General features: G+C 45.1%; 1 protein-coding gene across 1 annotated transcript in view; it reads left to right on the top strand.

Annotated features, from left to right (window-relative positions):
- Nucleotides 1-5,357: 5,357 nt before the first annotated feature.
- The window catches only part of LOC117644044, a 66,063-nt gene continuing 54,417 nt past the window's right edge, over nucleotides 5,358-17,003 (top strand). The window contains exons 1-5 of the mRNA XM_034383230.1: nucleotides 5,358-5,486; nucleotides 6,229-6,348; nucleotides 8,339-8,470; nucleotides 10,507-10,562; nucleotides 11,160-11,479. Coding sequence (XP_034239121.1) covers nucleotides 8,339-8,470; nucleotides 10,507-10,562; nucleotides 11,160-11,479 — 508 coding nt within the window. The 5' untranslated portion in view covers nucleotides 5,358-5,486; nucleotides 6,229-6,348. The remainder of the gene's footprint in view (nucleotides 5,487-6,228; nucleotides 6,349-8,338; nucleotides 8,471-10,506; nucleotides 10,563-11,159; nucleotides 11,480-17,003) is intronic.

Raw genomic sequence — 17,003 nt, 5'->3', positions numbered from 1 at the left:
CACAAAACTACAACCTTCACACAGTTTCTTCAGTTCTGTAAAGTAGTCTTCGATGTCTTCACCAGTTCTTCTTAATCTTTGGCAAAAAAGGGAGTCTGTTTAGGAGGGGGTATGACTTTGGTTTGACTTTGTCGTCGATGGCTTTGATGAGTGCATCATAATCTTGCTTGATGGTTTCAGTGATGCTCCAATTTGATATAAGTTGCTTGGCTTCACGCCCAAATGTGGGCGAGCAACAGTCCGGCTCTTTGCTTCGTGTCAAGATCGCACATTCCCGTAGCTTGGAGATAGATTGCGAGATCATCCTTGTACTCGCTCCAGGATTCTTCCAGCTGACTGCCAATCTTGACAGGATCGGGTGGTGGGACTGCGTAAGCCATGTTTGATGATTGATAATGGACTTACTTTGACAATTTCGCTCCACGTGGTGTGCGAGGTTATGGGAAATAGATAGAGAAAAAAATTCCCGCCTCGCCGGCCTGCTTGAACCAGTCTCTTCTTGATGATTTCGATCGATGATACTTCTGGATGGGCTTGGATTTAAGCTGGGTCCGCTGATTACGTCCTCGACTGCGCCATGTTGTGTTGATAGGTTGGATTAATTAAAAGGCCAAGTTGATGGAGCTTCTTTACGGGTTTCAAGAAAACTGACTAGAGGGTACAGAGTTATAAGCAGGGCAGGAGATTGGGGTGTGAATAATACATATTAGTGTGAATAGGTGGAACAGTATGGGTAACCTTACAACAGGTACGAGGGCCTGAAAATTGACGGGTTGTAACCTACCCTAACCTAACGAGGAAAAGACAGATCTTATTCTAATCGCGGCAGATCTTATGCGCGACAGATCTTATTCTAACGCGACAGATCTTTATCTAACGCGCATGAAGTTCGTCATCGAAGGAACGGTTAGTCCTATGGTTAGTCGGCGTCGGCATATCCGACGTGACTCCGGACAGGAAGGACTGCAGGCGCAGGACCTAACGGAGTCGCGACAGATGTTACTCTATTCGCGACAGTGCCGCGCTCTGACGCCTTCGAATGCGAATCACCGTCCCGCCAGTGTCCATACGGTGGAAGTGTCAGTGTAGGTAATTACGCAAATTAAAATACTTATTCAAACTCATTTGCGCAGAAATCCGGGGAAGGCTGTAATATTGCACACTAAACTTCTTACGGATACATCCTATCTGTATTACAGACATTTTTGTGCAATTGCAATTACGGATAGATTTTGCTTGTAATACGGATGAAATCATCCGTATTACAAAGAGTTTTACGTCCGTAACATACAGACGAAAATATCCGTATGGTACGGACGTAAAACTCTTTGTAATACGGATGATTTCATCCGTATTACAAGCAAAATCTATCCGTAATTGCAATTGCACAAAAATGTCCGTAATACAGATAGGATGTATCCGTAAGAAGTTTAGTGTATTGTTGAAAAAGGAATTTTAAGATTAGCTTATGGGCCTTCCCAATTATTGCTGTGTTGACGACTTTACGTGGTACTGTATTCAAGCACTTAGTTCTTTTATTGAAAAAAAAAATGCTAATATCAGTACAGCAAACTGAGGAACAGAGGGATTGACGTACGGACCAGCGCAGCGTCGCGAAGCCTGTTACGATAAGACACGGTCCGTCGTACCCTTTCTTTGCATTGCATACCAAGCAATTTCCTGCACTGTCAGAAGATTCCGAAAAAAAAATGGAAAAATCATGGAGTTTTTCCGAAACTTCTGCTTGGAGCTCTCCATAAAGGGCTTTCTTCGAAAAGTTTCGGAATTTTGAACAAAAATGTATGCTTTACTATCACGAAATCACGAAAAAAAGGTTTGCAATCAGTTGAAAAATGAGGGAAGGTGAACCCCTACTTGTTTAGCTCAGTCTCCATAATATTACACACTAAACTTCTTACGGATTCATCTATCTGTATTACGGACATTTTTGTGCAATTGCAATTACGGATAGATTTTGCTTGTAATACGGATGAAATCATCCGTATTACAAAGAGTTTTACGTCCGTACCTTACGGATATTTTCGTCTATATGTTACGGACACGAAAACCTTTGTACTACGGATGAAATCATCCGTATTCCAAACAAAATCCATCCGTAATTACGCAAGCACAAAACCGTCCGTATTGCGGATACATGGTGTCCGTAAGGAGTCTTCAGTGTAGGGAAAAGCTGCAGGATATAAGTCAAATGAGCTCGAAGGAGATTGTCCCTTCTTTGCCATTTCAGACTAAAGAATGCTTCAGCAGAGTCCTCTTTAACATATCTGAGAAAAGACATGCATTTTACCTCCCATCAGGAACCAAGTAATGCTCCGAAGTACATCTGTTTAAGCCCTGAGAAAATCTCTCCGAAAAAAGATGGAAAATGAATGGAGTCTCCATGAACGTGATTAAGGGTTTTTCTCCATAAAATTTCGGAGCTAATTTCTAACAGTGTGGCTGGACCCTCTTACCTTCTTGTCGATGGGGCACTCATTGGTCGGCAGCTGCTTCAGGCACTGCAGGCAGTAAGTGTGCCCACACGGTAGGACCTTCGGGCAGCGGTCCGTCCAGTCGAAGACCTGCTTACACACGTCGCACTCCATCTGAAACATAAACAGGACAAATAAAAACACATTCTATACTTGAGAGGCAAGTATCTTCTGCCTTCCTTCATGAAAATGTCGGAATGCACAATTGACCGCACTCAAAGAATATTGTACGGTAATATTACCGCACTTCTTTATCTTCCGAACTGCACGCGTACGGCGACGCCGGGGTGCAACGAAATTCTCAAAATCGGAAAACTCTTAGTTAACCTTGACAAGATATTGTGTCAGACAGGGTGGCCACATGCCAGGACAAGACAGGGAAATTAAAAGAGGTGACCGGGAATCGTCCGGGAAAATCAAAATTGTCGGAGGCAGATTGAGCAGTGTGGGCGAGAAACTCATCTAAAGGCTGACATCGAACCGACAGAATCGAATTTTCCTGTATCAACTTCTAGGTCGCTTCGTCTAAAATTACTTGAAGTGTCGACAAGCAGAATTTCTATTCCATAATTTTCACTTCACTATTAAACTGGTCAGGGAAAGTTGGTTCCACGTCCCGGGAAAGTCAGGGACTTCGACTATCCAAAGTTTGTGGCCACTGTTGATGTTTTGGTCGTCGTAAATTAGACCACTGTTTAGACAATCCGAAAGGGCAATCAAAAGCTTTTAAGTCCTGCAAAAATCAGCTCGCAACATGTTGCGGTCCAGCTTTTCTCTAGGATGATTTCTTGTTCCATTAAACTAACGTCCGTACCGTTTTGATGGAACTGCTTCCGAAGCTGTTCACTCTTGACAACTTGCAAAGGGATAGCTCTTCGCAGGCAATGATTTGAGACGTACTGTTTTTTTACAACAAAATAAGGGGCAATCTATTGACCGCCCCTTTCAGTCCCCAGTGAAGAACTTAAGTAATCAATGATCAGGAACTAGATGCACGCCACCTAGCTGCCGCTGCTATGAACTTCGTCCTGACCTACGCTTGTGACTGATCTGCTCATAGGGTTCAGGTTTTGACTGTTCGCAGAACGGCCGCTAGGTGGCGCGCTGCTGGTACCGGAGTTTTTGTTGAATACTTCAATTCTTCAGCCGGCCACGACTGAAAGGGTCTATAGTGTACTTTCGTAGATCCTGAACCGGAAGCAAGCAGACGCCATATTGGCCGGAACTCCCCCCCCCCCCCCCGGAATTTTAAAATAAAGACGAGCTGTACAAATATTGCTCGCGAATCACATATGCATGGCAAATAAGTATCAAACGATTATTAAGGATAAGGTGTGGCCGATACGTTTGACGATCGTCTCTTTCCCATGTCAAGTTTAGACTTACTTCCGCCAACATGGCGTCTGAGAGCTTCCGGTTCAGGATCCACGAAAGTACCCTGATACGTTACGCAGTTTTGAGCACTTTTTGACCACCACCCCCTCCCAGCCTGACTGTACGCTAAATTTAACGTGGAAAACCTTTGAATATAATCTCATACACACTAAACTTCTTACGGATACATGCTATCTGTATTACGGACATTTTTGTGCAATTGCAATTACGGATAGATTTGCTTGTAATACGGGATGAAATCATCCGTATTACAAAGAGTTTTACGTCCGTACCATACGGATATTTTCGACTGTATGTTACGGACACGAAAACCTTTGTAATACGGATAAAATCATCCGTATTACAAACAAAATCCATCCGTAATTACGCTTGCACAAAACCGTCCGTATTGCGGATACATGGTGTCCGTAAGGAGTCTTGAGTGTATGTTTGAAGTGTTAAACGTAACGTTATACTGGCTCGAATGCCGGTACCCCCATGAACCGCAGCGTTGTGCACGCCAGAACCCCCTTCCCTTAAGAGCTCTACTAAAAAGCACTACCCTAAAAGTGGATGTCCCTGATCAACACAAAGCAAAGAGTGAAAACAACGTTTGTCTACGCTACAACGCTACACCTCATGATGCACAAATAATTTTCGCACTTTTGATTCCAATAAAGCATTCTAGTCGTCGCCGATCGAAGAACAAAAAGAACAACAAAATCGGAAGCCGGGCAGAAACGGAGTAGGTATCAAGCCCGGTTGCAACGAGAAATGTCGACAAATATTTTTATTTCCTGAGTCAAAAAGTGTTTGAAACAAACGAAAGTGCTTTTGAAGAAGTACGCTACAGAAAACTCAGAAACCAGTCCACTATAGCAGTCTGGGAGGTTATGTTGCCGGGCCAGTTCCGGCTTTGTTCTTCTTCTTGTTCTTCGATCGACGACGACTAGAATAGTCTAAAACGATGATCTTGGTAAGGAAGATGCTTGCACGTTTAGAATTCCTTATCTATCTTTTACTCGGTTCGATCCTGACTAAACTATCACTCGATAAGTTGACGTTCCGAGTCAGGACCGGCACACAACGGTCTTTACAGCCTTACAAAGAATGTTTTCAAACTTCCGGTCAGGAGACCCGGCTCACCTTGGCCGCCTCAGGGGACAAGTGTCGATCTACATTCACGTAATCGTTACACTTTCATTCCAGGAACGTGACATCACGTTGAAACGAACGTGACAAAGTGTCACGTTCGTTTGAGCATTGTGTCACGTTCGTTTGAATGTGAACGAGCTGATTTTCGGCCAATTCACACCCTAAACGAATGTGACACAATGCTCAAACGAACGTGACAGTTTGTCACGTTCGTTTCAACGTGATGTCACGTTCCTGGAATGAGAGTGTACCACTTCAGACTTGCTCGTTGATTTCCTGATCGCTTGCGTAACAGCTCACCGAACAACCCGTCGCACGCAACTACCTGTAGCCACCTCGAACTTATTTCTCGAAAACAGTGGTCCTTCACGTTTGACGGACTGCCTCTTGAGCTGGTGGAGGCAACCATGGCTGTCATTCTAGGAGAGTTTGTCATGTTCTGCCCCCTCCGCCACATCTTCTTATGTAATTGAAACTGTCACTGGTACCTCTTGTTAGAGTTCTTCTTACTTCCGTCTGATTGGGTAGGAATACTCTAATCAACAGAAAACTGAGTGCGGAAGAGATGAGCACCGGAACCAGTTACCAAAATCGTCATAATCTGAATTTTTGGGGGGTTGAATTATGAAACGACACTCTAATTAATTTTAGCCAATTATGAAACCCGAAACAACGTGTAGTGGTAAACATAACGACTCCTAAGGACTGTTTCCGGCTTTTGTTCTTCTTTCCTTCACTCGCCCCCCTCTTTGTGGCGGTGTGTACACAGTAAAAACTCTACGAAGAATCGCTTCGCAATACGGAGTAAATGAAGGCATTGTAAAATCTACGAAGAAATGCTTCGTATCATGAAGCAAAACACTCTCATTCCAGGAACGTGACATCACGTTGAAATTCGTTTGAGCATTGTGTCACGTTCGTTTGAATGTGAACGAACTGATTTTCGGCCAATTCACACCCTAAACGAATGTGACACAATGCTCAAACGAACGTGACAGTTTGTCACGTTCGTTTCAACGTGATGTCACGTTCCTGAATGAGAGTGAATCCTTAGTATACGAAGCATTTCTTCGTAATACGAAGCAATTCTACCACGCCTTCATTTTCTTTGTAGTTTTGTAGCATATCCTTCGTAGGCTTTTAAGAGTGTAGACTCTCTGCGTGTTCGTGTTGCGACAGCTGAAGTCATCTGCCTCTTCCGTTCTAGCTCTGGCGCTGCGATTGACAGCGTTCTCCTACATCCCTCCTTTCTCTCCGGGACGGACGCTTCTTGGTGTCTACTGAACGCAGCAGCTACCATACGGCCGGGAGTTTCTTCACCCTGAAGGTATGACATTCGTCTCAAACCAAGTCCTGCGTAACATACTTGTCTTTCAGCCGTTCCCGCCCAGTTTACCTAAGCTGCTTTTCCAAATGTGTATTTTTCCTTCAGACAATCTCCCCTAAAGCAAATTTTCCTAATCAGTTTTGAACTCATTTGGGGCATTGCGTAGGAGCCACCGGAAGCGAAGGTCGCACTCTCATTCCAGGAACGTGACATCACGTTGAAACGAAGGTGACAAAATGTCACGTTCGTTTGAGCTTTGTGTCACGTTCGTCTGATTGTGAACAAGCTGATTTTTGGACAATTCACACCCAATGAATGGTACACAATGCTCAAACGAACGTGACTTTTGTCACATTTCGTCTCGTTTGTTTGAGAAGGAGAGTGAAACCGGATCAGGGAAATGGAGCAGACAGTGAGTAGCGAGCCCAGTTAAACGCTGAAACGTCGATAATATATGCTTCTTTCTGTTTTTCAAAAGTTTGAGTTAATGTGAAGCGCTTTTGGTTTTCGATTTTTGTGATTCTTTGCTCTTCACTAGCTTTTTATTTGTGCGTTAAGTGGCTATGCCAACTTCACGGAGGTGGTTCGAATCGCTGCGTATTCTGTAAGGAATTAGTTATGAATTTACGTGGCACTTCGGTCAAAAATGTTGTCAAAGGTTCCTTTGTAAATTCACGGATTGTAGAACGGGGTAATATGGGACATGAACAAAAATCTAGACTAAACGCAATTTTTTCAGTTTTTGTCGCGCTGCTCTCCAGCGGTCGCCTGGAAGACCATGATGTAGGAGGCCTTGGCTGCTCACAGGAAACGCATACCCTTATAGTTTCATGTGATGGGTTAAACCAGAGTACAACTTACTACTTTCGTTTATACATATTTCAGCCATCTTAAGTGTCACCCATTTTTCTTCCCTCCAGTTTTTATATCTTCTTCACGAAAGTCCCCAATCATCTTTTAAAGGAATGTAAGGTACTTACAAAGCTCCAAACCTGCCTAGAAGAGCCTATGTACCATACTTCTTTACCATTTTCCTTGTCCCACATTACCCCACATTGCAGGGAAATACGGGACGACGGGACGACAGTCCGAGGGTTATTGAGGGTTTCATGCATCTATAAATCCTAGATTTGGTGGCAGTGCAGCCAAAGAGTCAATGAACAAGTGATAACCAACTCAGCTCCTCAAGTTGAAATTAAAAGGGTAAAAAGGGTGAAAGTGGCATAAAACCCTCGAAATTTGTCTCATCTCCGCACTCTTAAAACCTTACGAAGTATTTTGAGCATACATATAACAAACTAAAATACTTTGTTATACGAAGAAATAGTTCGTAAATTACGAAGTATTTTCTTTGTAAGCTTACGTATGCTCAAAATACTTTGTTATACAAACTACTTTTCTTTGTAAGGCCCAAAATAGTTTGTAAGGTTTTCTCAGTGCGTTCTACGGTATTATTTGTTAACACGAAGAATCTTTGGAAACTCTACAAACTCAAGTGTGTACATGGTACACTCCACCTGGAGTGTACATGCATGTACATTTCACCCTGGAGTGTACTTGGCATGTACACTTCACCCTGGAGTGTACTTGGCATGTACACTTCACCCTGAAGTGTACTTGGCATGTACACTCCAGGTTGGCGTGTACTTGCCAAGTCCATGCCAGGTGGCTCATACCTGCAGCAGGAGCCAGCAACAGTGTACCTGAAGGTACACGCCACGTGGAGTGTACATGCCAAGTACACTTCAGGTTGAAGTGTACATGCATGTACACTCCAGGTGGAGTGTACCATGTACACAGTTGAGTTTGTAGAGAAGGCTTCCGTGAGTTTCCGCCGAATGTCGACGGACTTACAACGAATCTCTGTAAGATACCCAGTATCTTCGTAAATTATCAAAACTTCTCGAGATTTTATAAACATACCTGAAAAGTTTGGCTTCTTGCTACCTTTCAGGCTTTTTTTAAACCAAAATGTATTTTGTTGTTGCAGATGGATTGCGACGTGTGCATGCAGACTTTCAACGATGCAGAACATCGCCCCAAGTTCCTTCCCTGCGGCCACACGTACTGCCTGTCTTGCCTGATGCAGCTGCCGGCCAAGCAGTGCCCCGTCGACCAGAAGGTGAGGCCGAGCCGGACATTGCCTGGAACCCGCGATTCCTTACGAAGATTATATCGGCCAACCTTTCAGCCTCCCTGCACCACAAGGCCCATCAGAGTCAGGCGCGGATTCTGCATTTACATTTAAGGAGATAATAGGGGGCAGGGGAAGTACACTGGTTTTCCAAGTGTAATAGTGAACTAATTTAAAAAGCAATAACATTTTTATTGCATTAGTAGCCTCATGAAAAATTTATTGCATTATAAGTGCAATAAATATTGTATTGCATCAGCGCATTTATCGCTTTATTAGCGTAGTAATGATTTTATCACACAAAAACGGTGATAATGTAGGCCCAGACCAGCCAAAACATAAGAGACTTATTGCATCTTAATGCGATAATTTTATAGTGCTGCCACAGATGCGTTAATTTGAAGGAGTCACATTCGCCTTTTTATTACAGCAAATTGTATGAAACTTATCACATCAGAAATATCAGCGTAGCACCGTACTGCACTAGTCGAGGGGATTTTCACTCGCGTTCACAGTTAATGTACTGAACAATTAATTTTGTACGAGACCACTGGTATTTCTAATGTGATAAGTTTCATACAATTTGCTGCGATAAAAAGGCAAGTGTGATTTCTTCAAATTATCGCATCTGTGGCAGCAATAAAATAACAGGAAAAGTAGCGATTTACATCGGCAACTTTGGCCCGTCCCGTACAGTAAGATACGTACGAATTTCGCCCATGTTTGACCCTGACGGAATTAAACCTGAGTCTGGGGTTAAAATAATGTCGTTTTCGTCATCAGCACCCTCAAAAACGTCAGAAACAATGCAAAAACTCGAATAAAAGAATGTTCAAAAAATACCCCGCTGGGATTTGAACCCGGGTCCGAACTTCTCCGATTCTCTCGAAACTGGCACCATTGGTTTTTTCTCGTCGCCCCGATTCCAAAAATACCCCTACATGCCCTGCTAGCTGTATCCGTTGCCGAGATCCTTCTCGACCCCATGTAGACCATGATGCCACTGCAGCAGCGTCCCCGGGCTCGGATCGGATTTGCTGCCACCGGGCGGTTCTTAGGGTCACCCAAGGAGGCTGCATACCAAATTTGGCCAAGATCGGACCACGGAAGTCCTCGACGAACGGGCGGACGGACGGACGGACGGACGGACGACGACGGACGCACAGCAGGGATCATACTATATGCCCGTCCCTCCGTCATTTTTTTTACAAAAAATGAACGGGACGGGCCAAAAATCATCGCATTAAAAATGCAATAAGTCCCTTAGGTTTTGGCCGATCTGGGCCCAGATTATCACAGTTTTGGTGCCATAAAATGATAACTACGCTAATAATGCGATAAATGCGCCAATGCAATACAATAATTATTGCACTTATAATGCAATAACTTTTTCATGGCGCTACTAATGCAATAAAAATGTTATTGCGTTTTAAATTAGTTCATTTTTACACTTAAAAAATCAGTGACATCATAGTTTGTTGTGCACACGAACTTTGCGTAAAATTTTTGTACGATAAACTGCCCATATATCCCCATTTTTGTGCAAAGTTTTGTACCAACTTATACGTATAAAAAGTTCATGTGCACAAAACACTGTGATGTCTCGTCCAAAATTTGTGCAAAACATTTAGGGTGAGTTGCCGAATAGTCGAAATTCTCGGAATTTTACCCATTTCTGTGTTGTTTTGGGACATATTTGTTTAACTCGCCCCGGCGTAATAGAGCCTATTCGATGTATTAGTCGGTTCCTATGATTTCCCGAGTGCACCCCTCGGTCTTAGTAGTCCTTGTACCGGCCTTCTCGGCGGCCTGCCAGCGGGGGAAAAGAAATTCTACGAAGAAGTTTCGAATTTTCTCATCCAGTTAATGTGCAAAGATCAGTAAAATTCATTTCCGTGTTCGGAAAATTGTCATCAAAAGTGCTTGAATATTTCCAAATTTTTTGCAACAGTGAGGGGGAGAGAGGAAAACACTCCAATGGTAATTCTTCTTCCATTCTTCTTCCATTCTCCTTCGGTCCGCAGGTGTTCCAGTTGGACAATTTGATCGACAACTACAAGTTGCTCAACGCGCCGCTCAAGTAAGTCTCAGTGTCAAATGGATGTGATGACTTGACCCGCAGGCGCACTCATGGGGCTTTCCGTGCACGCTAATCCAAAAGCGTACATTGCTTAATGAACTGGAGCACATATTTAGTGTTAAAGGGATAGGGAGTTGTCTGCAGCAGGAAGCGTGTATGCACTAGTAACACTGCAAGAAAAAGTGTAGATAGTACAACAAAGGTACAACAGAAACTTTACAGTAAAAGTACGACAGGGACTGTAGAAAGTACGAGAATTGTACAAACCACAACGAGCCCTGCACTGCACAGCACTCTTCATGCCAGTTCCATTGTACTTCGTACAACAATTGTTGTACTTGAAAAGTACACTAAATTCCTGATAAAAAAAATTTGCTAGAAATTTGTGTACTTTTGTTGTGGTTATTTCCTGCAGTAAAGTGCATGCTTCGCAGGCATGCGCTAGCTAGAGTATGCTTGCAGGCATGCTCCAGGCAGAGCATGCAATGTACGCTTCTGGATTTGTAGAGCAAGTGCGAGATGGTCAAAGCGACGAGAACGACTCTCCGAATCATTCTGCAGCGTTGTCTACGTTAACAATGCACTGTCTGTCTCCAGGCCCCCACGCTTCTGGTGCATCCCCTGCGAGAAGGCCGCGACCGAGGAATGCCTGGACTCGCACACTGTGCACAGCCTCAAGCTGCAGCGCACCAAGGCGTCAGGGCCGCTCCTGGAGGCGCTCCGGCAGGGCGAGGCGGGCTTGTTGGGGCTGGCCGGGGTCCTGGACAAGGCGGCCGTGGCCAGGCAGGCGGACGACTGCGGCGACTGGCTGGAGAGGCACCATGTTGACCTGGTCGCAGCGAGGAACCGCCTGGAGGACGCGCTGGAGGCGGACACGGCGGCATGGGAGCAGGCCCATCGGACCGTGTTGCAGATCGGTAAGGCTTGTCGGTGAAAGTGAACAACTTAAATTTTGCAATACTCTGTGGCAAAAAGCTACGGAAAGTTTTGTAAACAGCTTGTAGTAATTTTCTGTAGCCCCCTTGTCAACATTCTCCGTAGGCTCTTACATTATTGTCCGTAGTACCGTACAGTCCTCTCCGTACACTGGTAAAGCGTAGTTGTACGCTTGATTCAAGCATACAACTAGGCTTGAAGACTTAACGCTTGACGTCAAGCGTAGAGAAGAAATTCTCCCACGCATTTAGATAGGCGGGAGCACTGCCAGAAAAGATCACGGTAAATCCTGTACTGATTACTCCAGACCTCACCGTACTTTTTTAAACAGGCAATTCCGTCGTTCTTTCACAGGCAATCCCGTACTTTTTATTACAGGAAACACCGTACTTTTTTTTCAGGGAATTCCGTACTTTTTTACCCGGCAATCCCGTACTTTTAATACCTATCAAAAACTGCCATAATTTTGTTTAGTCCGTTGACCCTCTTTTTCCAAGTTCCTGATGTACCCAACTGCTGACGTCGGGCTCCTGGACCCCCCTTCCGACCACTCGTTGGAAAGGTCTTGACGAGACCTATCGAAAGGTGCAATAAAATTTTTCAGTCGGTCGACCCCCTTTTTGCAAGATCCTGATCCCTTGCTAAAAGGAAAATATATGGAAAATATGTGTCAATATATGACTGCATATATGTTTCATGCATTGTCAATATAATTGTATCTTGCTCAATATATTGCAAATTATCTTGCGCAATACGTGGTTTATATATGGGGGTATATCTTGATGCCCGTTAATATATAATGCATATATTTCCCCATATAACATTATCTTCGAGAAATGTACGCTTCAATATCTGACACGGTGCCCGTCGTGGGATGGGGCAGGGTGAGGAGGGCAGACTTTTCAAGTAACTTTTCTTAAAATCTTGGCATTGGATGTTGAAAGGCGGCTAAAAGTTCATCTAGGCGACCACAATTGGTGTCCTCGCAAGGCGAAGTTTACATTCTTTTATAATAGTACAGGAAGTCTCTGAGTCATCAGACTCCATAGTGTATTCACACTATATATTGCCTACATATAGAGCAATGTATGAAATTTATATATTTGCCACATATTTTTTATATCGGAAAAGTATCTTGCTAAATTATCTTTTCCACATATGGCGTCAATACATGTTGGGCCATATATTTTGTCCATTTAGTGCCCATATATTTTCCATTTTGCAAGGGATGTGGACAATTCTTGAAAGCGGCCTTTGTTGGGACCAGATCTGGTCCTTCCTACGGCATGGACTGTACGGAAGAACGGTAACTAATGTTTAAAGACTACGGAATATTTTGTAAAACAAGTACGGTAAATACTGTAGACTGTACGGTGGATACTGGTTTATGAAGTACGGTAAAGTTTGGCAAAAAATATCCAGGATTTACCGTCATTTTTTCTCAAGGCAAAATGGAAAGCTTGAAGCCGAGTGTAGTTCATGCCTATGCTTAGCCTGGAGTTACACGGTGCCAAGCATACGTTTTTCAGTGTGTAACTTGCCCAGCATGCGTTTGAGTACTTATTGGCGTCTCACAACTTCCGTGTCCCGCAGAATTGCCCAAGACGGCGGTCCAGCTGGCGGCCGACCTGTCCAGCCCCTCTTCCTCGTGCTCTGTGACGGTGCGGCGCGCTGCTGGGGGGCCAGTGGCGTGGACCGGCGAGGTGCGGCCCGCGGAGGACGCGGCGGCCAGGCTGCTGCTGTGCCAACTGGTCTGCAGAGGGGGGCTGCGCGCGCCGGAGCAACAACCTGGGCGGCAGCAGGAAATGGGCGATATCGGTGAGGTCCCCACTCCGCATGGTCCATCCATCCTCTCTCTTATGACTCATTCATACCTTGCCTCCGGAACGAATTCTTTCCCGCAGCCCTACTCTGGGAGGATCGCTCCAACCAGGCCGAGGTGGACGGGGAGGGCAGTGTGACCTTCAGCGTGGGCAGCAGGGTGGCGCGCGGACCGGGCTGGAGGGACGGGGACGATTACGACGGCACGCCTCCCGGACCCGGCACTGTCACACAGGTCGGAACTGGAGAGATTAGAATGCAAGGCAGGCGGATATGGACGACGGTAGTACACGTGAAATGGGGCCGCACCGGCGGAATAAGGTCTCACTTTAAAGAGGGAAGCGCCGAAGTACTCCGCTTGCTGCCGCCCGAGCTGGTGAGTGGCAGTCGAAAGGGTTGCATTGCAAATCTCAGCCTCCTGAGGAACCCCCTTAAATGGTATTCCTTCCCTAGGCCGTCTCATTACAGCCTGCTTTCCTGTTTTCAGAAACCACACATTGGGTCAGAGGAAGGAGTCCTCGACGTTGCTGCCATCAGTTTCTGCGTCGACATAAAACCCAAGGGAGAACTACTGGCAGGCACTAACTTCTCATGGGTAAGGTGGCGGTGCTGGTTACGTACTGTGTTCATCGCAGAGTTCTATGACACTAGAGATGAGTTCGTTGTTGGATTAGTGAAATACGTGACAAATGACCAGAGAAAAATAGTGTTAAAGTTACTTAGTGTCATAAAAACCACCAAGTTCTCTTTTTGTACGTCATAAATATATTTTCAGAAGTAACTTAACGTTTCCTGACCTTGTGAAACATGTTGAAATTTTCAACTTCAAGGAAGCGTTAAAGGGCTACATTGTTAACAAGTTACATTCTCGGCCTCGTACGACATTTTATCCATTGCCAAAAAGATTTTAGCGCAAACGTTTACTATTTTCTTATCACCTTTGTACGATTTTGTTTATCATACAAGGGTGTTCAATCCATCAAACCTAACTTATTGTCATTTGCAACATACTCTTTAATTTCTGTAGTCCCTTTTCTTAAAAACGATAAGAAAATGTGCAGAGGTAAAAATAAAATACTACGTTTTACGTCTGCTCAATAAAAAGTCCACATGGGTCTGAGAGTGTTAGGACGGTGTCCAAAACGCAAACGGAACGCAAACGAAAACGGTGTCGAAAAAATTGAATTTGATAAATTCACTAAGCGATGATGGTGCCTTGTTCAGGTGCGCACGCTGCTGGGCCTGCACTGCGACGTGGACCCTGCCTGGAGCCTGATAGTGCTGCAGCAGGTCGCGCCCCGCCTGAAGGCCCTGCAGCTGGTGTCGCCGCAGCAGCAGCACCTGGACGCGGCCCTGGCGATGCCGCTGCTCGAGGGCCTCTGCGTGTGCAACGTGACGGGGCCGCAGCTGCAGCAGGTGGTCCGGATGGCGTCGCTGCGCCGCCTGGAGCTGCACTGCCCGCCGGACGCCCCGCTGCCGGTGCTGGCGTTCCCGGGGACTGCCGCGGGGCTGCGGTGGCTGCGCTGCGGCGTGCACCCGCTGGTCACGGCGCTGGCCCTGGTGCGCGCGCACGCCGACACCCTGGAGGAGCTGCAGCTGGTGGCGGCCTCCACGGAGCCCTACGGCTGCCCCGACCTCGCCAGGGAGCTGGTGCGTTGTGGGCTCAAGAAGCTGAAGAAGATAGTGCTGCTGCGACGAGATGCTTACGATTCATTTTGTCGCCATGACAAGGAGAGTTGCACGAAGCAGAAAGCGCAGATAATAGCTTTCTTTTTCCGCGATGGTGGTTTAAGTGTGGATGTGCTATGCAATGAGAGCAACGAGGGTTGCGAGGCGAAGTAAATGCTGGTCGAATATCACTTGATCAGACCTATCGTTTTCTTTCCGACTGTAATAGTTATGTGCCAAGCCAAAATGTTCACGGAAAGAAACAAAGAGACTTTAGTCATTTGCATGGACCGGAAACCAAGCTTCGCCACTGATTCTATTGCGGCCTCAAGAAGCTGAGGAGGATGGTGCTGCTGCGAGAGTTCACGTTCGAAGCAGTCTGGTGTCATGATCAGAAATCTAGCAAAAAGTTGATGGCACAGATTACTACGGACTTTTTCTGCAAGATTGACTTTAGTGTTGATGTAGTGTGTTACGCGCCGGTTGTTAGGGATGTGAAGCTTTGTGATTGCTGACTCTTTTTAGCGCCTGAGCTTCTTTAACTGATATTCTAAAATCGCATAGACGATTACCGGGTCTTTAAAAGAGGTTTATTTAGTATTTTTTGTTTTGCATCCATCATATGAATAGTTAAATCTTCATAACGAAAGGAAAGCCTGTTCTGTCAAGTATCTTCTTAATTTTCGACTTTCTGTCGGTTGTCTTTGTGCTTCTATTACCTGAGTGCGCACGCTTAATAAATTTACAAAAAAAGAAACAACTGATTTTTTTAATGGTGCCTTTTCCTTGTTACTTGCATTGCAACTTTGAATTATGTATTTGTTTAAAAAAATATTGTCAGCCTTTTTATAGTCTTTTTATCATTTATAAAGAGGGTTACCATATGCAAGAAATCCTAAATTTCGGGTTTATTGTATAGCTTACGAGTATTCTTGAGTACTCTTTCAAGAGCATTCTTCGTCGTACGAATAACGGCCGACAAATCACTCGCAAGATGTTCTCTCTCATGTTATACTACTTACAATTAAAACATACCTTTCTTAGTGTAAAAGACAGAAGTCGGTACACATGTCTTTTTGTCCCGTTTGCAATTCGATGGGTCCTATGAACAAAGACCGATCTCCTTCGGGTCACTCGAACAAAGACCGATCTCCTTCGGGTCGCTCGAACAAAGACCGATCTCCTTCGGGTCACTCGAACAAAGACCGATCTCCATTTCGGCCGTTTCTGCATTCGCCGCTTCTTAATCTTGTGGTTCTCGCAACAGACATCCAACTCAAGTGATGGTTTGCAGGTTTTGTTTCAAACATATTAGAGAATGATTATCCAACACTCCTTTGTGTGGAATCAAAACGTAGAGATTGTTCTGAGACTTCAAAATGAACGCGTTGAGAGGTTGGCAAATGGAGATCGGTCTTTGTTCGAGCGACCCAAAGGAGGTCGGACTTGTTTGAGCGGCCCAAAGGACATCGGTCTTTGTTCATAGGACCCATCGAAGCACACATTGGATGGTGATTGAATTTTGTGTCCACCAGGCGGGACACGTTGTCCAATGAAGTGCAATTAGCACACGGTTAGCGCGACTCCTCGAAAAACAAGAACTGTTTTTTTCTGCTCCCGTTCCAAGGAGGCTCCCTTGTTTTCCAAGGCCAGTCCCTTTTATTCTTGAACTCCAGACAAATTCCAAGGGCCCGCCTTGTTTTTGGGGGGCACACTTCCACACTGCACAAGCCTGAGTTACGTCGTCGACCACGTTGTGAGGTCCCCGATGACGTCCCCCTGGGGTTCACCGTGCGCCACCGGCGTGGTCTCATTCGATTCAGCGCGTCATTTTCTGCAAGATGAGATCACCCACACACACCAGGAAGGCAAGGAACGTCAAACAATGCTCAAAACCTGCATTTTCTAAAAAATTAAATTGCAGAATTTTCATACTTTGAACCGCTATATCTCCTAAACGGTTTGACATAAAAATCTGCGCGTGGTCTCATTCGATTCATCGCGTCATTTTCTGCA

The sequence above is a fragment of the Thrips palmi genome, unplaced genomic scaffold, assembly GCF_012932325.1.
Source record: "Thrips palmi isolate BJ-2018 unplaced genomic scaffold, TpBJ-2018v1 HiC_scaffold_17, whole genome shotgun sequence".
Lineage (NCBI taxonomy): Eukaryota > Metazoa > Arthropoda > Insecta > Thysanoptera > Thripidae > Thrips > Thrips palmi.
The sequence above is the reverse complement of the archived record's forward strand: the minus strand, read 5'-3'. Positions and strand labels throughout refer to the sequence as shown.